Source organism: Alosa alosa, chromosome 8 (genome assembly GCF_017589495.1).
Source record: "Alosa alosa isolate M-15738 ecotype Scorff River chromosome 8, AALO_Geno_1.1, whole genome shotgun sequence".
Classification (NCBI taxonomy): Eukaryota; Metazoa; Chordata; class Actinopteri; order Clupeiformes; family Clupeidae; genus Alosa; species Alosa alosa.
In genome coordinates this window covers 7,452,861-7,480,457 of record NC_063196.1, presented here as the reverse complement: position 1 = coordinate 7,480,457, position 27,597 = coordinate 7,452,861, and the positions used below count along the sequence as shown (strand labels likewise).

The following is a 27,597-nucleotide window of genomic DNA, read 5'->3' as shown; positions in this document are numbered from 1 at the left end:
GTGAAACATCATAGGTCCTAAGAAAATACAGCTGTGGTGTTAAGAGAATCCGATTGTACTTAAACGTATGGGAGGGCGGGTGTTATTGACTTATGTCAAGTTGATTGGTTGTTGTTACTTGCCAAAGCAAATTGTGGGGCGTCACTATCACCTTTCCATTCAAAGGATGCTTTAGTGTACCCTATGCTTAGGGAGATTTCTTTTCGATAGGAACCTTCCCAAGAAAAAAGACATTCTAAACGCAGCCATAGTTTCTCTAAGAAAGGTAAAAGCAAACAAGAAACACACACACACACACACACACACACACACCATATGCTATTAGGGGATGTAACGAACTTTTTTTACTAATTTTAAAAACAATTATTCATAAACTATAGCTATTGTGTGGCATTAGGGAGCACTGAGCATCAATGTTTGCAGTTAAGGTCATGGTGTTATAATTAGCTAATAGCTAATTGAATTTGCCTAATTATCAAATTAGCTTTAGATAGACATAACACTTTGCCCATAATTCTAATTAGGGCCTGGATTGAGGCAGCTATCAGTGGTCTCTGTGAAAGACAGACAGACATGTGGAGAAGTGAGACAGCTGCATGTGACTGTAGTGAGGGACAGACCAAAGGCGTAGGTTTGGTCTGAGCTTTGGTGGAGACACTACCCACTAACACCCCAAAAAAAAAAAAAAAAAACCATTCAACTCTTTCACCAGCCACTATAGATTCACTATTCACTATAGAAAATTATTAAATGTGCTACTGTCCAACTACTATCCATGATTAAAATGTGCTACTGTCCAACTTGATCTAACTACACTGTGTAGCCTACCTAATCTGATTTTAATATGTAGGCTACAGATATGTAGGCTATATTTAACATTTATTTTCTATTTGGTCTGTTATGAAATCATGCCCATTTAAGCACAGCTCAGTTTTAAGACACTTAAATACATGCATGCTTAGCATTTTGTGAAAAGAAATCATCATTAAGGCTACATTGACAAACTCTTAACCGTGAGCTGCCTGTATATTCTTCTAATATTAGATATCTAGGCGATATAGCTCAGTTTTAAGAAATGCAGCCGAAAGACCATGTTGAATTTTGCTATAATTTATTTCAAAGCCGGATTACTCTGGAACAGCTAACGATACACGGGAATGCATTACACCTTTGTGTTCGGTAAGGTCTGCTGTTTATATGATATATGGTTGATATATGGTTTGTCATGTGTTGCGTGAAGAGTGTGTCGGCCTACGATATTCCACCGAGACGAATGGATGTGGAGATGGGCGCAGAGAATAATACAAGATCTGTACGAGATGATCCGCAGCACTGAAGTGAGAAATGATTTAACTCTTTGTGTAGCGCATGTGAGCGCTTTTTTCCCCATTTCAACCTGAATATTGGTGGGGACATTTCAGTCGTAATTTGACATCGGTGTGGACACGTCCTTCGGTCCCCACGCAAATCTACGCCCCTGGGACAGACAACTCAAGCGAGAAACTGACAGATACATCTTTTTATTTTACACATATTAGGTCTGTTCTCTGTGAGACAAATAACTCTACCATATGGTCAGAGTTCTGTTCAGCAGACAGACAGCTCAGTGAAGTCTGTGTACTCACTGAGAGACAGACACATGAGCAGTGAGGCCTCACTGAGAGACAGACACATGAGTGGTGAGGCCTCACTGAGAGACAAACACAGTGAGAGAGAGAAACAGAGGGGCGTTTGGTCCTTGGGTGAGAAAACAGGGTGGTGTAATGAGAGCTCTGAAACGCTGACAGAGCTGCCAACTCTACACCCACACCCCCCACCCCCACCTCAACACCCCCTCTCTCTCTATCACACACACACACACACACTCACAGTCACCATCACAAGACAGGGGGCAGAGAGCAAGGAGGAAGAGTGTGGAAGAAGAGGACTGTTCAAAAGTGTGTGTGTGTGTGTAAGGATCTGTTCCAAGACCTTTATACAAACACTCTCACAGTGAATCCTGGTCAGAGGACACTGCTGACAGACACGTCAGCACTGGCACCTTCATTCTTTTAGCGACACACATATACAGACAGACACACACACACACACACACACAATAACACACATCTTTTAGCGACACATATACACACAATAACACACATCACCTTTCTGCATGATAACTACATCCTTTCTTTTACATAAATACATACACACATGTGGGCATGAACACACATACACACACACACATAGAGAGAGAGAGAGAGAAAGAGAGAGAGAGAGAGAGAGAGAGAGAGAGAGAGTAGTCTCATTCATTGCAACTATTGAAGGTAGCATCAGCGATTCTAAGCAATCTCTAACCCGTAACACTTTTTGTAACATTCAGCAAATATCTCCTCATGATCCACTAGGTCTCCATTCAGTTAAAAAAAAAAACCTGATCTTCATACACACAGTCCCACCACTGGAGCAAGCCTGTGCTCCACACATAGCAAAACTCTTCCTGCCAACAGCCCAATCAGAGGGGAAGGGATTTTGCGGAAATAGAATGGGAGTTTGGGGTGGGGATTGGTGAGCTCACTCAATGGTGTTGTATTGGTGTTTGGTTCAAGTATCAATTCACATGGTGTCATCTAGCATTGCTGATGTGCTTTTCAGTGTAACACCAGTCCTACACCCTGGTACAAGCATGGCTCTTGTCAGTTAGTCTAGAGAACATGCAGTAATTCTGTCAGGGGAGGATAATGGCAGACAACAGAAGAACTAGATGTTCCCTCTTCCTTTCAGAGTAAACAAAAATAACCTGGTGAAGTAAATCGAGAAATGTACCACTTACTTGTTTTATTCTCAAAAGGCAAGTAATAGTGTACAAGGCCACACGAGCCTGCACTTATTGAGAGTATGATCATTGAATTCAGAGAACGTACAAAGATCCTCCCCTTCAATAGGACAACCACATGTAGTTACGGAGGTGGTGTGGGTGTATGCCAGTGTACATTGTATGCTGTAGAGTATAAACACTGCATACAGATAAGGTCTGCAGATCAATCTGGTCAAAAGGGACAAACATCCTATCACACGGGAGCCTGAGCTGTGGTGTGCGTGTCTTGATTGTCCTTTTCCGCGGTAATTTGAGTCCCATCGCGTAGCGCCGGCGCACTGCCCTGTTGCGGAGGAGAGGATTTTGAAAGGTCTTTTGGCGGGCGGTGTGGAGTGGAGTGGTGCGGGAGGGTAGCCTACATAAATCCCAGCAGCACACGTCACTCCACCGTAGCCTCTGTGCACACCGCCATGATCAATCTGCTTACAGTGTGACCATTTGATCTGAGATTCTTCCGGAAGGATAGAAAAAAAAAATGACACACACACACACAGATGCGAGAACACAACTGCTAATTTGCGTCTCATCATGTTGAGTGCCCTACATACAGGAGCGGGAGATGAGAGAGAGAGAGAGAGAGAGAGAGAGAGGAGGAGAAAGGGAAAGAGAGAGATAGTGAGAGAGGGAGAGAGAGAGAGAGCGGGAGGTGATGGGTATAAGTGGGGGCAGAAGATGTGAGGAAAAGGGTGATGAAGACAGAGAGAAAGAGAGTGGAGAGTCCCCCACCTCCCCCAGGTCCCCTGCTGCGTGGGCTGTTTACTGTTTGACTTTTGAAGCCTGCCGTGTGAATGAGGCAGCGTTGCCGTGACAGCCCACTTCAGCTGCAGCCCCCGGCGTGTCAGCGCTCTTTAGCCAGAGCTCACCCCTCCGCCAAGGAGATGCTGTATGGTTACCGTGGTTTCAACACCCCCACACACACACACACACACATACACAAACAGCGGCAGTGGCATGCTGAGAGCTCTCAGCCTGCCTTCACTTTGCATTTCACTCCACAGCTGATTGGCCAGCGCTCCAAGAGGTCGCAACAAGGAAGTCAAAGGACAGCAGGCGGAGGCGGGCTGCGGATGCTGTGGACAGCGTCGCCATGACAACAGACATGGGTCTCAGCAACGAATGGAGCTGATGACATGTGGGCACGAGTGACAGTGTGACTGCCTGCTTTAGCAAAAATTAAATAAATAAATAAGAATAAAATAAACAAACAAACAAACAAACACATGGCTAGTACTTCAGCTCTATTAAATGTCATTTGTATGGCTTCAACATGTTGGCAACGGCTCGACCTCTAATTAGGCCATGTGGTGTCCGTGTGTGTGCAAACCTCCCATCCGTTAGATAAGATCTAAATAGAACCTGTTGTGCCCAAGGACAAGCCTATTACAGTCCAGCTGCTAGTTAGATACAGTATTACACAGGAGTTGGTCACTGATTCTCACTTCAAATATGTAACAATGTTATATTACTGGAATATTTGTATTGTTTTATTTTTTAGTATAAGTATAAGGTTATATAAGCAAGAAATGAAAGCATGGTACAGAAAGTAAAATATCTAATCGTTTGATAAGAAATTAAATACATAAGCATAAATCCTGTAAACAAGGTTATCTCACAAGTTACACACACAGATACAGTATGCCAGTGCCAGTGTTTGTCCATCACCATGAGCACACAGCCCCGGGCTTTAGCAGTGTGTTCTCACTGACCCTGGGGCGAGGGTTGTGTGGTAGGTGTGAAGGAGGGCGTTGTGGGGGTGTGTGGGGGGGTATTTGCTTTCTCATCACACTGGGAAGAGTTCAGTCTCAATCTTGCCCTCATCACGGAGGTTTTACTGACCCTGAGAGGGTGATGGGGGTGGGTGGCACTAGGGGGTATTAGTGTTGGGGTTGCTCTGGCGAGCTGGAAAGCAGGACAGTTACAGAGGGCTCCCGAGCCTGCTCTGAGGAGCCAACAAAGGCTGCCTCAGTGTCCGCTCCGCAGGCCCAACGCATTAGCATTTGGTTGTGTAGCCGCGACTTCACGACCACCACACCAGGAAGAGTGAGAGAGGTTGCTCAGGGGTTGCCATGACATCCGCCGCGGTGCGTAGGACACCATCGAAGCAGGATGTGTCACGACCAAAGACGTGAGTACTGACGACTTACAAGAAGGCCGAGCACGAAACCAGAGAGCTTCCTGCTACCTTTGGGACGACTGCCATGGCAGCTCAGCAAAGTGAGCATGATGAAGGCCCTCACTACATATCTGTCATCTATATTGGTTTGCTTTCATTTAAGCTATTGTGTGTGTGTGTGTGTGTGTGTGTGTGTGTGTGTGTGTGTGTGTGTGTGTGTGTGTGTGTGTGTGTGTGTGTGTATCCTGCCAGACAGTATGCCGCTGTCATAATTGGTTTGGAGCACTCAGAAACTTATCCTGTCATATTAGCGTGAGAGTTTTTCATCATTCGCTTTCTCTCTCTCTCCCTCTCTCTAGCTCTCTTTGTCTCTCGCTTCCTTGTCTGGATGCCAAGAAAAAGCTGATGAAACCGTAATTACGCGTGCTCAAGCCTTACAAGTGTCACCAAGATGACGGCAGCTCACCAAAGCAAATGGGAAGAGCCCCATCTCTACGTGACACTCCTAATCCATTTGATTACCGCCTGCAGGCACTCTCCAAAACATCACTCCTCATCTTGCTCACGGAGAGTGAGACACGGAGTGGATGGACGCAGACTGAACGAACGTGGAGTGGACGGACACGTCCACTTACTGAGACTTCCATTGAGTTCCTCTAAACTGATCCAGCATGGCTCCATCAAGACCCAGCTGAATGTATGAAAGGGACAGGTGTTTGAGTGCAAATATAAACATGAGTACAAATCACCTCTGAGATTCTGGCAAGTAGTCTGGGCTGTTTGTTTCTCTAACCGTATTATCATTAAAAAAAACTCCAGTGACACAAAGACATGGAGAAGGAAATGTATTATTGGTAGACTGTCAGTATTGGTGATTTGGTATTTAGAAATACATGGTTTCTTCCACCTCTCAGCAATGTAGTTTGGTAATGTGGTTTTCTTTTACACTATACAAGAAAGGTAAGGACAATTGTTAATAAGTCAAAAGTTAGACTCAATATCAGGAAAAATGAACCAAGAATTATTACTGCAAATCCAAATATACATGTGGTTGTTGACAGTGTTTCGTTGTGAGAACAGAGAAACTGTAAAGATAACTATCTTTGAGTTGTTTATCTCTCATGGGCTTGTGTCTCAATGGCAAGGTATTGGCATGTTCGAACGCCCGGGGCACACAGAGAGTACAGCATGAGTGCTACAGTGACTTACACGACATCTCTCTCTCTCTCTCTCTCTCTCTCTCTCTCTCTCTCTCTCTCTCTCTCTCTCTCTCTGGCATGGGCCATTCAAGACTATCAGCAATGGCCATCTCTACAGGGAACATGTCTATGTGGCTGCTGCAATATCACTAGACAGCTTCAGCAATGTCCACTGAGAGGGAGCCCTGCGGTCACCCCTCCAGGTTAGTCAGCCACAGAAACGTAATGGCCCTTCCTATAAGCGCTGACAAGGTCAGATTGTACTTTTCCTGCACACTGAATGTGATCTGATGGGACGGTTAGGGACCAGCACTGTGTTTAAATAGGCCTTATTAATTTATAGCCTCTATACATTATGAATCATATGTCTGGTTGTGAATGGAAGAGCTAGACTTAGGAGCTTTAGTCTCGATGATGTCATATATAGAAATACTACAAATCATTAACTATACAGTAGTCATTGGTTTATGCACAAACAAATTGCAAGAGCTTCATCTAGATATTAAAATATTTATATAAAGTTGCATAAAATGAGCTTGTTTTGAGAAGAGGATATATAGATGTTTACCTCTTTTTTAATGCATGGAACTGGAGCAGAGCATCTGCTTTCTGACACCAAGAGCTCGTTGCTCATTCATCAAAGAGCCTGCTTCTCTCCCAGCACAACACCACACTGTGCTAACACATCCAGGGACTCCAGCCATCCTCCAGATGTGCGCTTGCTTGAACGCACACAGACTAAAACAGACTTAAACCATCATTCAGCAAACCTCTTCAGCTGTCAAGCTTCCTCAAAATAAACACACCCACACACAAACCTCTAAAACTGTCAAGCGTCCTTAGAAGAAGCACCCTACCACACACACACACACAATCAGCCTGCAGGCATGGACAGAGTCTAATGTGACAACAGGGAAACAGAGAGCAATGCTTTAAATGTTCAGTCCCTTCAGTGGTGCTCTTCCAGACGGTCTCTGTGTGCATCTGCACATCTCCATCTCCAGCTTTCCATATCAAGCTTCATCTCCACCTCTCTATGTTCATCTCTCCATCTCCAGCTTTCCATATCAAGCTTCATCTCCACCTCTCTATGTTCATCTCTCCATCTCCATTTCTTCATCTCCACCTCTCTATGTTCATCTCTCCATCTCCGGCTTTCCATATCAAGCTTCATCTCCACCTCTCTATATTCATCTCTCCATCTCCAGCTTTCCATATCAAGCTTCATCTCCACCTCTCTATGTTCATCTCTCCATCTCCAGCTTTCCATATCAAGCTTCATCTCCACCTCTCTATGTTCATCTATCCATCGCCATTTCTTCATCTCCACCTCTCTATGTTCATCTCTCCATCTCCAGCTTTCCATATCAAGCTTCATCTCCACCTCTCTATGTTCATCTCTCTATATCCTCATCTCTCCATCTCCATTTCTTCATCTCCACCTCTCTATGTTCATCTCTCCATCTCCATTTCTTCATCTCCACCTCTCCATCTCCACCTATTCATCTCTCTATCTCCATCTCCAGTGTCCAAAGTCGAGCTTTTATCTCCACCTCTATCTTTATCTCTCCATCTCCACCTATTCATCTCTCCATCTCCACCTCTCTATCTTCATCTCTCTATCTCCACCTTTTCATCTCTCCATCTCCACCTCTCTATCTTCATCTCTCCATCTCCACCTATTCATCTCTCCATCTCCACCTCTCTATCTTCATCTCTCCATCTCCACCTATTCATCTCTCCATCTCCACCTCTCTATCTTCATCTCTCCATCCCCACCTATTCATCTCTCTATCTCCACCCATTCATATCTCATCTATCCATGTACATCTCCATATCTGAGACTCTACAGTACATCTCCTTCTCTCCATCTTAATCTTTCTATCTCTTCATCCCTCCATCTCTGACTAACTGTCCATCTCTAGCTTTTCATCTCTCCACCTCTCTATCTCTCCATCTTTCCATCTCCACCTCTCCATCTCCATCTATCCATCTCTTCATCTCTCCACCTCTCCGTTTTCAGCTCTACAGTACATCCTCCATCCTTCATCCTTAGCTCTGCCCCCAGTCCTCACCTTCTCCTCCAGCTCTGGTTGCAGGAAACCTGCGGCTGCCTGCTGTTTGCCATACAGATGCTTTGGTTTGAAAAGTGTTGAATCAGTCTCAGGATTATTAGACAGATGCTGCTGCTGCTAGACCCTCCACCTCAAAAGAGACACATGAATGAATGTAAATCCCATTATCACATGCACTATGCTCAACAGACGTTTGGGCTATTGTGCAAAGACATGCATATTTCAAACATGAAAACAGGCATGCGTTTTCATCTGATCATTCATACATATAAATTGACCTGTAACAATCATGTTGGAGGAGAATAATACTCAGGAGAACATCTACATGCCTGCAGCCACACCAGGAACAAGACTTCTTTCTTAGATCTTCAGATCTCTGCATTTCTTTTATTCAAAGCATGTCAGCGCAGCCAACACACACAAACACACACAGCTCGGTAATCCCTGAGTGTTTGTGTTGTGGAGCTCCAATCAAAGCTCTGACCTTTGAGCTGTGAGAGAGTGATGTTTAGCAAACAGACTCGCAGAAGAAAAACACAGGGAACCGGTGTGAGCTAATTCACTGCTGCTCCGAAGCCAGGCAGGGAGCAGAACCAACCCCACCAGGCTGCCACTCTGAATTTATATGAGGCCGTCTCTTTGAACCCTTTGGTCTCCCTCCCTCCCGGGAACAAGCTTTCTGCTCCGTCTGAGGGCAACTGGACTTCAGAAGGTGTGTGAAATGCATCGGATCTGTGATCGAAGGTCTATGAATGGCACAACACGTGTGTGTGTGTGTGTGTGTGAGAGAGAGAGAGAGAGAGAGAGAGAGAGAGCAGGATAAATGTGTGTCTTAGCATGTGTATCTGTGTGTCTTTATGTGCAGACAAGTGTGTGTGTGTGTGTGTGTGTGTGGTTGCGTGTGTGTGTATGTGTGTGTTCCCGAGTGAGTGGTTAGTGTGACGGATGACCCCTAGCTATTAACTCTGCTGACCCCATGTTGTGTGATCAGAGGGACATCATGACCATGAACGGACCACTGCCCCCAAGCCCGGACCTCTCTTCAAATCAGCCAGAACAAACCGCCCCTATAACCTGCTCTTCCCACAGACCATCAGCACATAGTGGACATTCCCCAGTCCATCCGAACCACTCGCACATTTTAAGGCATCAAATAAAGCCAGTGAAAGCCTGTTGGCTTACTGACATCAAAACAATAAGATAAGATAAAATTATATGTTGCCTATATTCACAGCCTACAAGACACAGCTACTGATGTGCTACTGATGTGCAACATGCAGAGAGATGAGTAGCTCCTTCTTCACATGCATGTGTAAACGTGTAATTGTGTCGTTCATGGTCGTCTGTGCCCTGAGTGTGCGTCGTTCAGGAGAGTCTTGCTGCGGAGCACTCACACAAGACATCCTTCCACATCTATGCATCAGTGTGCAATGGGTAGTGAAGCGCAAAAACAGCCGAAGCCACCATGCAAAGGTTTATATTGACAAGAGAGAGAGAGAGCGAGAGAGAAGTTGCATACCACGTGGTGAGCGCGGAGCGGGTGAGAGGAGAGCGAAGCAGGGAGGGACCAAACTGCACTCGAACCACCGAGGGAGGCTCTCGACGAACCGAACCCCGTCATTCACAACATTGAATATGTGAGCTCCCCTGTCAGGGGCATTAGTTCATTTCGACTCGAATCAAATGCTTGTGTCTGCCATTTCTCCTGGCAGGCGATATATGACTGGATTTTTGACATTTGCAGATGACTTGGAAATCATGCGAGTCCATTTAAATATACATTCAATTCCATACAAGACAATAATCAATATTCACAACTGCAGAACTATCTCTCGTTTGAGCCATCCAAAAGCCTCCGAAGGCTACATAGTCATGGGTTGTTTCCATTATGTGAGACGCCTCGAGTTAACGACGCTTGTAACATTTTAATGCAGCTTGTTTCCTCGGGTCAGCCGCGCTTGCAACACTGCATACAAATGATCTCGTCTTTTTGCAAGGTCAATATTGAGTTGGTTACGGATGTTTGAGTATTCTGCGACTTACCGTACACTCCTTGGCAGTAGATGCCTTCCAGACAGAGAGCGAGGAGCCCCAACAGACTGATCATTCCATCCATGCTTACGTTAATGTCAACATATCCAGCTCAAACGCCAGAAGTCCGACTGGAAACCGGAGGGGTTCGGAGGAAAAGATAACCGGCGGGCATAGATCACGCCGACCGGCGTTGATTTATTCGTCTCTTGTAGAGAAAGGTGTGCGTAATTGTCAAACGATACCTCGTCGCTTGGATAAAATAAATAAAGTGAAGTCGTATTAATAAGTAACCCTATGAGGGCACACCGACATGTTCACTGAAGCAAACAGAAAGATGTGATGCCCGAAACATACTACTCTGTGTGTAGTCTGGTCCTCACGGTGTCCGCGAATGTAGCCGCCAGATGAGCAGACGCGCTCGGCTCAGGCGCGGTGACGGTGACCCCGAAGGTACCCCCGTGTGTCAGTCGTATGGACTTGATTTCGTCTTGATTGTGATCTACACGGACATGGCCTCCCGTTGCCTCTAACAGCTGTCATGGCTTAATCCCGGTGTATCTGAAGAATCCATGAACTGTCATGCATGAAGCGTCACACTCCGCCCCTCAGTATTTCGCGTGTTTGTCTAACCACCCGGTTAACGAAGCAAGTCTTGAAGTTGCGCGAGGCAGATTCAGACACTGGTGTAGCCACAGTTACATTGGCACCGCATCTCGAGACCGCGCGCAAATTATTTCTGCCAGCGCGGAGGATGACGAGCACGGCAGAGCCGGAGGAATGCGCATGCACCTGATTTAATGATGATTTTAAACAGGCTTCTACAGAGACGGGGGTGGGAGAGGGGCAAGGTCTGTCTTTCCTGGCTGCCAGGACGAAACACTCCCCTCCCTCTCACTCTGTTTGTGTCTCTGTATGCATCAGCGTCGCTTGCGACTTGCATCAGGCACGTAGAGCGGTGCGTGCGGTGGAGTCGAAGACGGAACGGCTCCGCAGCCGGTATCTCACTACGTCAAGCCGTGCGTGACTTCCACCTCTAATTTGTATGGATGACTACGCACAGTGTCGACATAGCTACGTTAAGTTTACGTTAAGTACGTTAACTTTCTCCCGATGGTGCATGTGGAACTTGGACAGCACTAAAGCCTAGGCAACACGTCAATTCATGTCATAATTTGGCCGCCTAGAAGCCAGAAGTACGCTAAGATGTTTTAAAAAATATGTTTTCTGGATTGTCTTTAGTTCTCTTAAACGTTTCATTGATTTCAGAAGTGTCAGTTAATTTAGTGCAGTGTATGTAGCCTATGAGCCACTCAATATCATGCTATTCCGTATGAATGGTAGGTGCATTCATAGCATTACACGATCGTTTTGTAAACAGTCTCAGTATAACCTTACTTAATCGGTTAAGTGCACTTTATTGCAGGCAATGATTGATTTTTGATGTTTGTGTTCTTTGTTACTCTCTCCATTGCTCTCCCATTTGGTCGAGTTCGACTTGCTTTGGAAATAACGCCCCCTGTTGGGTCAAGTGGCCCCAGACTCAGAAGTCTATGTTAGTTGAAAGGTTTTGTCTTTACTACGAATACGAATCAGCAGGCTGATGATGCTATAGAGTGCGCTACAGAGAAGATGCTGCTGCAGCCGTTGCTTCTACCTCTGCTAACTTCCACCAGCTCTCTCGCCGTTAGCACACAGTGTACCTTAAGTAGCAACGGTGCAACAGAAAAAGAATGCTGCGCTAATTTAAAACTAGTTAGTTTCAACGTAAGGTTTAAGGCACACCTTACACCTAAACTTACAGCACGATCAACCTTACGTTGGTGCAACCGGATGCTGTTCTTTTGGCCAGACTGAGATGCACATGTGATCAAAGCTTTCACACTTTGCAGGAATTGTCAACAAGCAGAGCTGAATGTATCACCGTGTGTCCATTCCCCACTGCACAATTCTATTACAGGACAGATTTAGGATTGCATGGAGCTTTTCCTTCACTTCATTATGGAAATGACTCAAAATCACCACAATCACGCTTTCTCTCTCCTCACCGCAAGATGAGCCTCATCATGGTTTACACCTTGTGCCATTTCAGGGAACCAGTGTGTGTCTGTGTGTGTCTGTGTGTGTGTGTGTGCTTCAAATCCCCACCTGGATGATTACATCCTCTAGAATCCAGCAGCTCATTCTTGACTAGCTTCCTCAGCCAGTACTCACCATGTGGATATAAAACCAATGGCTTTTTTATTGTTTTTTCTTTACATACAGAGTAGAAACACCTTCTCCAACCCAGCTGATTAGGTGGTTTCCCAGAAGAGCAACATACTTCAACTAGTGCACTGTGCCTGAGGCCTGCCCTGACATGTTTTCTCTATGGAAAGTCTGAATCTACATCAGTATACAGTCAATACAGTACCATATTTATCACCAGTAAGACATTATATAATATAAAATTGTTAAAGGTTAAAAATTGGAACGTAAAGTTGTTTGGGCCAATCAAGTTGTAGAAGCATCTCAAGGACCATTGATAGAAGTAGGATGCACCAGAGCTCAATTACAAGCATCATTACAAAGGGTCTGAATACTTATCTAAATGGAATATTTCAGTCTTTCAATTTTTCTAAATATACAAAACACCTCAAACACCTGTTTTTGGTGTGGGGTGTTGGAGTATTGTGTGTAGACTGATCAGAAAAAAAAAATTGAATCCATTTTAAGATGAGTCTGAAACATAACAAAATGTGGAAAAAGTGAAGCCCTGTAAATACTTTCCGTATGCGCTGTATGTGAATGCCTATCACATACCAAATTGCTGGGAGGTGTGTAGGGACATGCTCTGCCACCTCCTTGTCACCTTAAAAAGCACCTAGGTCTTTCCCTTTGGGAGGCCAAACAATCCAAAGCCAAAAAAGGACATCACCCATCCAGCTGAAGGTAGCGAGCGACCCAACTACCCTTTCGAATATTTGAATTAATAAAAAAAGATTACTATACCTAGCAAAATGTCAAAATTCAAAAATAAAGCAATAACTACGACAAATTGAATAATTTATTCATATATAATAATTATATAGCCTGACGAGCCAGACCCACATTAAAATGTAGGGTCTGGGCACTCACTGTTGGCAGTGCTCAGTCCGAGGGGCGGGATAATTGGTTGTCTTTCAAATTCCCTCTGCACGCAACAGGACAGCGCTACAACTCATAAGTCCCATGCGTTTTCCATTGTGTGATGCATGGCAAGCTGTTTTAACATTTAAATGTATTATTCGTAGGAGCAATGAGATATTGATAGTAAATTGAATATAACAGTTACATTTCATGTTCAAATTTGTCTTATCAATAAAAAAAAGCAATTCATGCTTTAGACCATTTTAATTTAAAACATTTTAAAAACAAAGTACCAATTCAGGCACTGTTTCGGCACCGGCACCGTTTTAAAAGTATCGATTTAGCACCGGTATCGGATAAAACCCAAACGATACCCAACCCTAGTTACATTGCTCCGGAAATGTTTGCAGGGAGATGAAACCTTTATTGCGTGACAGAGCAGAAGTGGGGCTTTTGGCATAATTGTCTCGACGATCAAGCATGAAAATAAAAAAAATCATGAAATTAAATCAAATTGCATCATAATTACAGTCTATACTTCTCTGTGTTTACCTGCGCATCCATTACTCTCGTTTGAATTACCCGTGAACCCGTGATCTCATAGATATGGCAAACATATCATATGAAAGAGGAGACACAGAGCTATCCATTGGTACCAAGTATGCCAGAGAACACCTTCTGCCACACCCCCAGGGCGCAAAGCTTAATAAAAGTAAAGCGCATGACGAAAAATCAGAGAGTAAGATAGGAAAAAGCTTGCATGTGTGCTTTGACTTGCGTGTGTGTGTGTGCTTGTGCAGTTGGTGGCGTCATGAACCACAAAATTATAACTAGCGCATTCTTTGCTAGGATTGTTATTATCACTGTCAATCGAGGCAACCATACTACTCAAGAGAACTTAGATGTCTAATCTAACGTTGAACATGCCTGTTTTTTTTTTTTCGTCAGCATGTTAAAGGTTGTCTATTAGCTTCTACTAGTGCAAGAGGGTAACATTAGGCAAATGCGTACGCTACTGTTAGATTATTAACACTGAGGGCCAGATTTACTAACGCTTTTGCACCCACTTCATGCGTGTAAAATTATTGCGAGTTATGTACAAACAGGCTGCACTGAGGTAAAAAAAAGTGCAAACTGCCTGTCGCAGGAGCTTCAAAAAAGCAAATTGCGCTTTTCCATGTCATGCATATGCATTCATGGGAGGGTCAAGGGGAAAATGGGAGTTTAGCATAAAGACATGGGAGGGGAAGCGTAAAGAGCGCCTAATTATGTGATCCACGGTATGTACAAAAACTGCTTGTATAAGTATATATACTCTTTTGATCCCGTGAGGGAAATTTGGTCTCTGCATTTAACCCAATCCGTGAATTAGTGAAACACACTCAGCACACAGTGAACACATAGTGAGGTGAAGCACACACTAATCCCGGCGCGGTGAGCTGCCTGCAACCACAGCGGCACTCAGGGAGCAGTGAGGGGTTAGGTGCCTTGCTCAAGGGCACTTCAGCCGTGCCTACTGGTCGGGGTTCGAACCGGCAACCCTCCAGTTACAAGTCCAAAACGCTAACCAGTAGGCCACGGCTGCCCCTAAACTTGTGAAAGCACACGTCTGTTCTGCGCCTAAATACTTCCACCTTGTAAAAGCAGGTGTTAATCCAAATTGCAGTTACAGTAAATGCATCATTAAGAGAACCTTTCAAAGACAACAGAATCGCTATTTAGAGCACCAGCTTTATGTTTTTGGACTACCGGTATATCAAAATCAACCTTAACTTTCGTTGGCCTTTTGAATGTCTTACTTTCACTTTCACGTCATTCACTTAAACTTTCCTACTTGCTAGATTTGACCAATCTTCCATAGCCTGCGTGCACAAGTGGTTTGAGTAGAACTACTGATCTTCATTATCTCCCTGCTTGTTGACATCTTTCATGTATGGTATTATTTCATGATCGCTAAACGTTTGATTCTTTTTAATGTTCATCAGTTAACTTCATTCAACTGCGTTTGTATGCCGTTCAGTTGTGGACCTTCGTAAATTGCGGTAGGGGGCAGAGAAAAGCGCAGATTACTCTATGAATTGAAAGTTTGATAAATACGACGTAAACTTGGGTACTACAGCGTTTGCTATCTGCAGTTTGTCTATGGCGCTGATAATGCTACGTTCGCAAATGTACGTAGATCTGGCCCTGATTGTCAGTCCCAATGGATTATGGGTTATTAATGGAGTGTGTGCATAGTGTGTGTTTGTTTTTGTGTATGTGTGCTCCTGTGTATGTGTGTGTGGGCATGTGCCTGCTTGCCTGCATGTATGTGTTTTTTGTGTGTGTGTGTGTGTGTGTGTGTGTTTGTTTCTGTGTGTGCATGAGTGCGTGCATGTAGGTGTGTTTGTGTGTGTGTGTGCGCGTGCATGTGCATGTGAATCTGTGCGTGCATGTGTACTGTGTGTATGTGTGTGTGTGTGTGTGCATGCGTGTGTGTCTTTATGTGTGTGTGCGTGCATGCGTGTAGGGTCGGACTGTGAGCTAAATTCGGCCCTGGCAATTTTCTCCTGGACCGGCCCACCCCCATGATTCCACCCATAAATAACAAACACACAGTAGATTTGGACCTATAGGCTCATCACAATAGCACAGTAGATTTGGACCTATAGCCTCATCACAATAGCACGGGGGTCCGGGGGGGTCTCCGGGATTTTCTTTTTTAAATTATGGTTGCTAATCCCACCGTTTTAAAGTGATTTGAAATTGAGAGGGACAGGATTCAAGGATGGGCTACTAAAGACTAACCTGACCCTAGCCAGATGAATTTCGCTCCGCCTAGCTCCACTCATCCATCTGGAACCGATCCATTGAAGTGTTGCTTCAGAAGGCTGGGCCTAATCAAAAAATGCTTGCATATGATTGAATAAGCCACTTGTCCGTCATCTATTGACGTGCTACTTCAACCACTCACATCGAAGCCAACCCGTGACGCTAATAACAGTCTCACAGTCGCTTCTACGCTATGTCACATCTATGAAACTCCCGCCCTGCGTCCTGATTGGCTGAACCATAAAGTCGGTTGCAGAAATCACTCTCAATGGAAGAGGTCCCAGATGGATGTGAGTGAAGCTAGGTGGAGCTAAGCGGAACGAAATTCATCTGGCTAGGGTCAGGTTAACTAAAGACAGGCTCATCTTCTGTCTGTCTCACGTCATGTTACCCCATGCATTAAACCACATGTCACTGCTTGACTAAATGAAAAATATAGGCTACTGAACATGGACATCGTCATAGTTGACAGAAATTACGTTTTGTGCCAACATGTTGTAGAAACACAAACACAGCCTTTATTTGGTAGCCTAGAAATCTAGAGCGCACCCTAAGCGGCAGCAAATTAATTTGCTCAGCCTGTGCGCCTAGTATCAAACCATAGGGATTTCTATTGGCTGGCCGTGGGGCGCCATCCAATCACAGCTCTATTTTGTTAGAGAGTCTTAAGGCGGGCTTAACAGGATAACGACAGTCCCATGACGGTGAACAACAAGGTAGGTGGCTATGGCTTAGCGAAGAGCGGTTGTTTGAATCGGCGTTGGCGTCAACTTTGAGGAGTTGGACTTGTGCTTTTCTTTGAAAGTTGAGCAACACAATGCACTTAAGTCATTCCTTTCGAGAAGAAGGATGTATTTGTCGTTTTGCCGACCCCGATCACGGATATGGTCGAAGCTGGCCTATTGCATGCCTAGGCAGTTTGAAAGACAATTCTCTGCCCGCCCCTTGGATTAAGCAAGGTGAATGGTTCGATTCCAGACTATACATTTAAATGATATAGGATGGCCCGCCAGGCTATTTATTTGGTGCAAATCTTCTCCTTTACTTTGGTTATAGTCCGCGATTCACATTAACTGTAGGCTATCACCACAAGTGTAGGCTATACTAAACGTTTTTGCCCTAGTTTGTGTGCCGTCATCACATTTTACAAAATTAGGCTACCTTTGTTATAACCTACCAGTTGATAGCCTACTTTTTACCTGCATCGACTCGCGATTGATTGTGCATCTAATGTAACACTCGGTGGAGAGACCACTTTCCAAGTGTCACTTTCACTGTCATTGTGAGCTAAAAGGCTAGGCCTACTATATGGGAAATACTTTGAAGTTCCTTTTGAGTAGGATCAGCTCCAAAAATGAATGGGTTTTCTTTAACCTGTGCTACACTTTTCCACCAAGTTGTGCGAAAATTGTAGGCTACTCGTAGTTTTTTTTATGTTGACAGAACCGCACTACAGTAGCCTACATGGTGCAGTAAATGGAAGCTCTTGGTAGCGCGTGCAACTAACGTCTATAAAAACAATATATTTATGGAATAAAACTAGACCTCTGATTGCTGTTTACGGTTAAACTGCGATATATGTGAACACCAGCCAGCGGAGGGAACTTATACAGCCTAGGGCCCTAGGCTACCATGCACTCGAACTAGTGGCTGCTTGGACAAATCCACTTGAGGGGTGGGGCAGGGGGGCGTGATCGTAACACACACTGAACCTGTCATGAAGAGGCCAAAATGATTGACCTGTCACCCCCCACGCCAAATGGATGCAACTGCATTTATAGGCTAGGCCTAGGCCTACATGACGGGCCGCAAATAGGCTAAATAACTTAAAAAAACAAAAAAAAAACAGAGGTCACACATGTGGACCGGCCCACCGGGCATTTGCCCGGTTGTACAGATTACCAATCCGAGCCTGGTCATAATGATCCTACACTTCAATTCAACTCATTTTGTGTAGTTTTGAACCTGTCAGCCAACGATACCTGCGATTACAATGCCTTGTTTTTGCCTTTTCATTTTTAACTAGGTGGCGCTATACATAAAATGAGTGGATGTGGAATGGGTTGACATGGCCCCTTGAGACCAACATGTAAAAAAAAGTAGGTCATCCTAAGCCCTACGGTTCTCGAGATATTCACAGAAAACAGTGTCTGGCCTACCCTCCTTTCCGGCCTGGTGTGGTGGGTGGGCGACGGATCAAACCAAAAAACAATGGTTCCGTGTCGTCCTTGTGAGACTACATGCCATACAAGTTTCGTGCAGCCCGGTCTTTCAGTGTCCTGGGAATCCTTGACACAAAATTACTGGGGGAAAAATCTGGAAGAAAATAAAATAACTAAACCTATATGGCCGCTTTGCGAGCGCGACGGTCATAATAAGCAGATGATTGAATAAACAAAATAAACACAAATAAACAAACAAACAAAAACAAGACCATAGACAGGTCTTCAGATGGCCTAGGGTATTTTGTACTTCTTGAAAACCTTTATAAGCAAAAATAATTTCAACTTCGATCTGCTGTGATTTTGTTTGGGAGGAAACACCACATTACCATATGAATTGGTGTTCCTAACTAAAATTGATTGAGTTCAAGGCATTGTATTAGATTTGAAATGTGTTTTGCATAAATTCATATTCTGGAGGAAGGAAAAAAAATAGAACCCAACTGAACCACCTTCGCTGAAATTAAATGAAATGGAGGATAAATGAACATCTTATTCTCCAGGTATGTGAAGCCTCCTGTACCCACCACACAGACAGAGCGTTTTCCCTGTAAGGCCGTGTGCAGGCAGGCTTGGAGCTGGAGCTCGGAATATTACAGTCAGCTGTGTGTGCCTTGGCAAGCTAATGGCTGCTCAGCCGTTCTAATGTCCCATTGGAGGCGAGAGACTACGGTACTCGCAAGTTCTGAGTTTCCAACAAGAGAGAGCTCCCTCGCCTTTGTGTGTGTGTGTGTGTGTGTGTGTCTGTGTGTGTGAGTGTGTGTGTCTCTTTGTGTGAGTGTGTGTGTGTGTGTGTGTGCGTACAGTATGTATGTGTGTGTGTGCGTTTGATTGAATCGGGCTGCCCAAAACCCCAGCATTTCTCAGAACCTTGCAACCCAAACTTCCCAGCGCAGTACATTGGAGCGGCCTCTGAGCTCACAGTAATTACTGATCTGGCCTCTGGGAGCGGTAGCACAGGGGACGTGGGCGTGAAATGATCAGTGGCAGAGTCAGGGGACTCAGGGAACACAGTGTGTGTGTGTGTGCGTGCGTGTGTGTGTGCCAGTGTAAAGTCAGTGGGAACGGTGCCCTTGTGTTGTGAAGTGGCTGCTGTCTATGCTGTCGTTCTCTGAGCCTCCATGCAGCCGGAACAGCTGGCAGAGATGCCTCGTGGGTACAAGGTGTCACTAAAACATCCGGCTGTGTCTAACTCAGCCTGGCAGGGCTAGAGTCTCGGAGGAACAGCTCAGGAAACACTTAGATGAGCTCATCAGAAGACAAATAGATGAAGTCCTTATAGTCCTATACAGTATCTCTAAACTGTAGATTAACTGTTCTTAGGACAACTAGAATCAGTCTTCCAAAGGCCATATGAACTAGAACTAGATGAACTGTTCCAAAGGACAAATTATAAATAGATCAATTGTTCAAAGAACAGCTAGGCGAACTACAAAAGCTAGATGCTAGAGCTAGATATTCTACAGAAGTTAAATGAATTTTCCAAAAGGCATGGCCAGGAAAACAACAGTTTAAACGGCATGAAGATGAAGTGCTCAGAGGACTAGTGGACAACAAGATGAACAGCTTAGTGTCCAAGTATATGCTACAGCTAGATGAACAGTTAGATAAACTGTTCACCAGCTAAGTAGTATAACTGTAATCTGGGCTGAAAGACAGTTTAGCGGTGAGGTTGACAAATTAGTTAGAAGTCAGGTCAATGAGCAGACCAGTAGAAAGATCCATTAAGTGTTCATACTGTAGATAGACAAACAGTTGAGGGTGTTGATGAAGTGGGTTGATGGACTGATGAAGTGTTGGACTGATTCTGTCTAAATCATGTGAGTGGGAGCAAAAAAAATCAACAGGAGAAATAAAATGACAAGGAGAACGCTGCTGTGAACATGACAAACTGGGAGCTTTTATTTGCAGTCACAAATAATGTAATTAAGGAAATTACCAGCACAGCTACTGGAGACACAATTGTTTACGATCAAATAACAGGAATATCTGGCCGCAGTGTATGAATAGCTAACAGCATTAAGTGTTCATTATGTAGGTAGGTAGACAAACAGTTGGGGTTGTTGTTGAGTGTGTTGGATTGATGGACAGATGAAATGCTGGACTGACAGGCAGGTGAACTGTTGGACAGAGAGGGTGTCTGTCCTGTCTGACTGCCAGACGAGCAGCTGCACTCTCCCTGGGTTTTATTCCCCCCATCTGTGTGGAAAGCCACAACCTGTTTTTACTGCTTCCAGGCTGATGCCAAAAAACCTGCTACTTGACAGCCCGAAAAACACAGCCTTTGCGAAAAAGCTTTTACAAAGAGTGAATCGCATCAAAGTGGGATGTAACAGCAGCATTTTTGGTGAAACGCGGACATTAACAAGTCCTTAAAATATGGCTACAGACTACAAGGTGATTTGTATAGTGAGTGAACATTTGTCGTGGAGGATGGACTGTCTTGTTGAAGGTTGGACTCCTCTTCACTGCAAACCAGAGTACAGAAGTCTGGACACATGGCTCTGTGACATGCTAGCACTGTACAGTATATACTGTTAGATTGGACTTCAATATGTTGACATGACAGATGCTTTAGCCTCTTCATTCTTATTGTCCTCTCATTCTTATTGTTTTAGCTTTTATGTGCATATACTCATATGAACTATTACTATTTTCTCTTTTATTTTTGTCACTCTATTGTTAGATGGGAGGTGACTGCGGTAGCTGAAACAAAGAGAAGAGATTAGCCACCTAGCAGCGCCTATCCCACAGCCCTTGCTCTTCTGCTGAGGCTGTTAGCCACGTTTGTCTGCATCGCTAATGAGAGTCTGTGCTCACTACTGCTGCATCAGTGTACGTCCAAAACTGCTTAGAGAATCAGGCAGATTAATTTGCATGGCAATCTCCCCCTTTCTCAGTGCAGATGCCTGGCATGATTACGCATGAATGAATGATTGTGAAAATGAGCTCTTTCAGCGGGTGCTATGGGACGCAGAGCAATAACTGAAATCAGTGAAGTAAGGCAGAGGTAGAGCATGTGGCTAAAATATGAATCAAGCACTGCCACCCTCAATACACATCCAAGCAGACACAGAGAGAGGAGAGAAGCCTTGTACTAGAGAGGGTTGAAGCGGATCTTTGCTTGTACTTCTCAGAATCTTTAATTTTTAGTGGAAACATGCTTCCAATGGCACTTTCAAACTTGAACTGAACTCTATCTCTATCTTTCTCTCTCTTTCTCTCTCTCTCTCTCAAATCAAATCAAATCAAATGGTGCTTCATTGGCATGAATGAATAAAGTCATTGTTGCCAAAGCTACAGGTATAACATGTTAATAATCAACTTTACATTAATATTGTTCTAAAGATAAAAATTAAATAATGAACGAGAAAACAAGTCAAATAAATGGTAATGTTACTAAGAAGACAGTAGTAGCTTCATCAGTGCTATACTGTAGAAAAGAAAATAGAAAAGAAGACACTCTGTGTGTGTGTGTGTATAAATGCACTCAGAAGCCCTACTACATTGTAAGGTTGAGTGGGGATGAACAAGGCCAACAGGTCATTGTGCAGAAAGTTGACGCTAAGAAACCAATACTGTAGATGGGCTTGTCAATTATGTGTGAATCACAGTCCATGTGAGTGGGGGCTCACATGGCCAGTGATAAAAAAAAAAATAATAAAAAAAGGAGGAAAGGACTGCTGTGAGAAAGGCAAACCGAGAGCTTTTTACTGTAGTCAGAGAAAATGTAATTAATGGAATTACCCTCACAGCTGACAGAGAATCTTTGACTCTTTAGTTGTTTACTATCAAACAACAGGAATATCTGGCCACCGTGTGTGAATAGGTAAAGTGCAAGAACATAGCCATCATAGTAATTTAGCACACAGCGTTTAATAGAATAGCGTTGCATAGGCTACAATACTGTACAAGTAAATAGGCTATAGGCCTAACAGACTCACCACTAGCAGACATTACATGTAGGCTATGTGAAAATGTTTTTTGTCAAAATGTTTTTTTTTAAAGTACAGAACACATTTACTATACGAAGTGGCTAGGTAGATGCACCAAATGTGATGAAGAGAAGAGCGAACAGGATACTCTGCCTGGCTTTTAGTATTTTGTGCTGCTTTGACAGTCCACTTTTATTGACTGTTAGTCTACTGTTTTTGAGTTTGGAGATGTAGGTCACTGTTTTGCAACGACAGGCTGTGAATGCCGACTCCAACTGTCACATTTCCCAGCCAGGTCCATGATGGCTTTTTGTCACTGCATCCAAAAATGTCTCCCTCTGGATAAAGTAGGTTAAGATCTGAGCTGTGTTGCGTTCACTTAAGGACGATTCCATCTCCCCTCTTAAAGTAGCCTACATGACCCAAAGCACTACGTCTCCGTTGCTCAAGTTTATCATTAGCACTCAGAGCTAGTGAGCGGAGCAGATGGAATTTTGTTGGAGCACGGAGCGCTTTTGAGCGAGGAATTGATATTCGCACTGCTCAGCTCCGCTCTAGCTCTGTTAGCACTGGACAATATTGGAAAATATAGGAAATGCGACGTGTCAGTTTGGCCCTTTATTTACAGTTTCTGCTATTTAGATCAACAGCTCATGCATTCAGCTTGAGTGCTTGGGTCATCATGCGCTCAGAAACACAAAAATCTTGTATTTTCCATTATCTTCCCAGATCTTGTAACGTGACTAATCTGAATCTTTTATTTTTAAATTTAGAGATTCAATTGTCTCTGGGGTGCCAGGCAGTATTTGCTGCCAATTCAAATGTAGTCACCGTTAGAGCGAAACTATCACACAAATCAAACAACACAAACACGTTTTATAAGTTTCAAATCATATTTTGTGATAGTTTAAATTAAACCAAAAATATTCATACACAACTTAAATAATCGATATCCCTCCATACAATCAAAAACAAAAATGCTATTTAAACAAAAAGGGAAAGTATGAAAGAGTCTGAGTCACTGAAGGAAAGTGAGTTGTGGAATATGTTGAATTAGTTGTTATACTGGTGGAAGGGAAACGTGAACTCGGAGATGAGTGTTGAGTTACCAGCGGAAGACTAGCCAGGGGAGCTGCAGAGTAGGCCTACGACTTGAACCAGGGATCTTCGCAACACCACGACAAGAGAAAGGAAAACATCTTGCCATGCTGCCGATCCATTCCGTCGTGCGCAACACAAAGTAGTTTGAGCCGGTCCTATTTTGCTCAGGATCCGCACTGCTTCATAGTAATTCCTCAAAGGGATTAATCCACAAGGGTACGATCCAAGGAATCCAATGTAACTTATCCAGTGTGAATGTTCTGTTTTAAAATGCTCCCGCCATGTCTCACATGCCCTCGGTAACTACCCTCTCCGATAGCGCTTGTAATTAGCGCTCTCCCCGCAGGTTAGGCCAAGCAGCCTTTTATCGTCAGCTGACTGCGTGACGTTAACCTAATTGGCGTTTAAGCAACCCGGTTGGATAAGCCTAAAGTAATACATTTTTATTATAAAGAATATGGAGCGGTCCGCTACAATCTATCTTGAGACCTGTTACTGAAGTTCTTATGGCCTGTTTGGGGGGGGCCTGGCCCCCTAAGGCTCCCCCTTGATGCCAACGCTGAAAGGTAGGTCGTTTGACATTACCCCAAGTTCATATGGTATTAATAAATAAAGGTCTTACAAGTACTCATTCATTTTCTGTGTACTGATGTGGATTATGTTCTTCCAGATAGACTTACTGTACAGATTTTTTGTTTGCAGTTTGCAGACTATAGAATTATGTTATATTTACAGTTCATCTGCTATAGATGTTGGCTTATATTTGGGGGTCTACATTACATTTCCAGAGTGCTACAGTGTGTTGGGCCTGACTGTATTTTTAGCCCTTGTTGCGGGACAGTGAGGTGTTCACAGATTTAGGGGGCATCAGGTTCAGGGATGAACACCAGCAATGCACTCAGGGCATTCAGCATGGGACCTGAACACAGCGAGAAACCATCTAATCCTGTTAAAGCCCTCGAGTCACTCCATACCCACACACACACACACACACACACACACACACACACACACACAGAGAGAGACTGGATTTCCTGAAGAGTGAGTGTGTGAAGAAGGAGTGTGTGAGTCTTTGCCAGTCTGGTTTAGAATAGGACATGGAAAGAGAGTTTTTATTTCTCTCCATATAAACAGTTAAATACTTTAGTATAATGTTCAATATTTTATTATTTTCGGTACTTGCTAGTATACTGACCATGTTTGTGTGAAAAGCCAACACTGGTTGTTGAGATTTGGTTTCTAACACATTTACACACACAGACACACACATCTCTTTGTGCTTTAATGCAAAGGTCAAACCACAACCCCATTGCAGTGCTACTTCTGTCAGTATGCATGGCGTACTAGGCAAAGGCCTCTCCCTGCGGCAGTCACAGTAGCGAGGTCACACGAAAAGGATCTGCCCAACTCTTCAGCAGAATCTTACTATAAAGGTCAATGTCAGATCCAAGGCATTTCACTACTTATGTCTTTCACAATCACCAGATCTTCGAACAATCATTAAAGCAGTACTTATGCTCTTTCACTTTTTTGATTAAGTAAATCAACTGCAGTTTGATTAATATTACTTAAAATTCAAACATATTTCATACAAAATAATTAAAATGGAGAATATCAAATTAACTCTACATGTGCAGGATTTCAATATGGTGGGATTTTCAAAATAACAATTTCTCATGCATACAGTATGTAAAATATGAAAATACTTTAATTCTCATTTTCAATTAAAAAAAATAAATAAATAAAAATCTTGGTGAAAATGTAGTGTATAGATTAGTTAGTCCATCGTTCTACTGCCAAAGCAGCCGATGAAGCCAAACCAAGACATCTGTAACCAAAGAAACACCAGTTCAGTGACATCACACACATGGCTATAAAATAGCCAACTCCATGACTCATGTTATAAAAGCAAACCTTCTTAGACTGCTTCTTTTTTGTTCTGTTTCTGTTTTGTGGCTGGCATGTGCTCTCCTCGACCTCCGCAAGAGCATTGTGATCCTGTAGCACATACAGAGGGCCCATGACTTTTTTGAAGAGCTCTTCAGAGAGTGGAACCTTCTGCTGGTCAGAAGTCACACGAAGTGTGTTTGTGACTTCAGCGAGTCCATTGTCAACCTCAGGGTCCAGAGGATGCTCTGGACGTGTCTGTGGGACCTCGTTTTGCATATTTGCCAGAAGACCCATCCACTTCCCCACAACATCGTACAGTGAGTGCTCCAGGAGGTGCTCCAGGTCTAGTTGCAGCACCATCTGGCAGAACTGTGCGCCGTGCTTATGTCCTTTAGATGCTGTGGGGTGGGGTGGGGTGGGGTAAGATGGGAACATATGGGATTAAGGTATATTTCATTTATTTATTTATAAGGACAGCGCACGTTCATTAACATTTCTGTAAATGTGCCAGTGTTAGCCAGCGGGCTAATTTAAATATAATACTGAAATGTTCTCTTGGTCTGGTAAACGTTTAATTACTAGACCAAAGCTTAGTTTAAGATTAGTTAAGTAGGTTTTTACCCAAGGTTTCTGCCATCTTTGTAACAGACGTCTTTCGAAGATGGTTGCTTTTGGACAACTGTACCACAATGGCAAGGTGTAGATGCCAGTTTTGGTAGCTGTCCTCACCACAAGCCTAAAAGAAAAACATACATTCAACCCTAAGTCTAACCTCAAGAGGGCATCAAATCAGAATTCCATACCACACACATGTAAAGTTGACCATAAACACTCACAAATGCAGCTGAAGGCATTTCTCCCAGCCTGACCTGATAGTAGGTCTTCATTAAATCTGAATCATCCAGATTATTAACAAACCTGAAAAAGAAGAAATCAAAGAAAAACTATATCACCTGCAAGGTACATTACTATTCATGACACAAAAGTGGCATGTCACATATCTGGTAAAGCCTGAACAGGTATCCCTACCTGGACATTATGCAGTCAGATGGGCCATGTCTTTCTAAGATGTTTAAGATCAAGGCGTGGTGCCACGCACCTTTACTCATCGCCTGTTCAATAGCTTCCTGCAAAGAACACACACACACTACATTACCTCTTGGAAGTTAGGTTATGTGCATCAATACATACATGGTTGTGTATTGTCCTGCTGACTCATCATGAACCATATTACAAAGACATGTACACAACCTTAATGTATATAGGCCTATGATGGGCAATTCAGGAAAGGATTCTGCCTACCTTGGTTTTGCCAGCAATGAGCAGGCTAGCAAGATTGGCAGTCCCTTTACCAAGGTTGTCAAAGGCACTGCAAGCATCTGCCCCATTGGAGTGCAGACTCTTATGCAGTAGAAGGTTGGCTATATCATTATCACTGACCACCTAAAAATAAGAATAATATAAAAACAATTGTGTAATATTAGGGTATCACACCACTTAACCAACTCAGAATAATCACTGCTGTGTGTCTGTTTATAAATCTTGTGGGAAATACCAATCTACATGGACAAAGTGCATCATGGGTAGTGTATACATATTTTGGAGAGGCTGAGTACACTAGGCAGGGACAGAACAGGGGAGAAACACTTACTCCATTCTTTTTGCACAGAAGAGCCAGAAGTCCCCAGCCCAGGCCAACCACCTGTCTGTGCAACCCGTTGTCAGCATGGAGGTAGCGCTGACACTGCAACATGGCCAGCTGATAGAGCTCAATGAGAACTCCATCACAGCTGGAACAATAGAGATGTGGATAGTGATATATTTAAGACGTTTTCCTGATTACGGCTATTTTTAGACTGTTGAATATAACCTATGGTCAACTTAGCCTAAACGTGCTCACCGGTTTGAGAGTTCCTCATCCACATGTGCCCTGCTTTGTTTCTGAGCTGGGACATCACCTGCGCCGCCATGTGAGGCCAGGAAAGAGGTATTGAGGACACATTTGGAGTGTCTCAACCCCTCAGCGACAGCCTCCTGTTGCTTGTCAGGTGTCTTGTTTGCGTGGACAACTGCCGTAAGTTTAGGGGAGGTAAGTGTATTAACCCGGGGACGAAGGTTCATATCAACCCGGTCGGGACCATTCATTTTTGCGGTTAAAAAGCGGCTGAGTAAAATTCTCTCGGACAGTGCAGTAATCGTGGCTCTCTCTTCGGTAGCAGTATTGTGAATGAAGCGTTTTTAGTAGATGTCCT

The 27,597-nt window shown here is 43.8% G+C and overlaps 2 protein-coding genes across 2 annotated transcripts in view; both read right to left on the bottom strand.

Annotated features, from left to right (window-relative positions):
* The window catches only part of LOC125299176 (MAM domain-containing glycosylphosphatidylinositol anchor protein 2-like), a 214,908-nt gene extending 203,692 nt beyond the window's left edge, over positions 1–11,216 (bottom strand). The window contains 1 exon segment of the mRNA XM_048250330.1: positions 10,291–11,216. Within this exon segment, the coding sequence (XP_048106287.1) occupies positions 10,291–10,363 (73 nt within the window). The 5' untranslated portion in view covers positions 10,364–11,216.
* A 13,929-nt stretch (positions 11,217–25,145) lies between these two features.
* On the bottom strand, positions 25,146–27,597 carry LOC125299467. The gene is made up of 8 exons (XM_048250748.1): positions 27,246–27,597; positions 26,997–27,135; positions 26,648–26,788; positions 26,375–26,472; positions 26,182–26,263; positions 25,967–26,081; positions 25,370–25,743; positions 25,146–25,283 (listed from the first exon to the last, which is right to left on the bottom strand). The coding sequence occupies exons 1-8, from the start codon at positions 27,488–27,490 to the stop codon at positions 25,233–25,235; spliced, it is 1,245 nt and encodes a 414-aa protein (XP_048106705.1). The 5' UTR covers positions 27,491–27,597; the 3' UTR covers positions 25,146–25,232.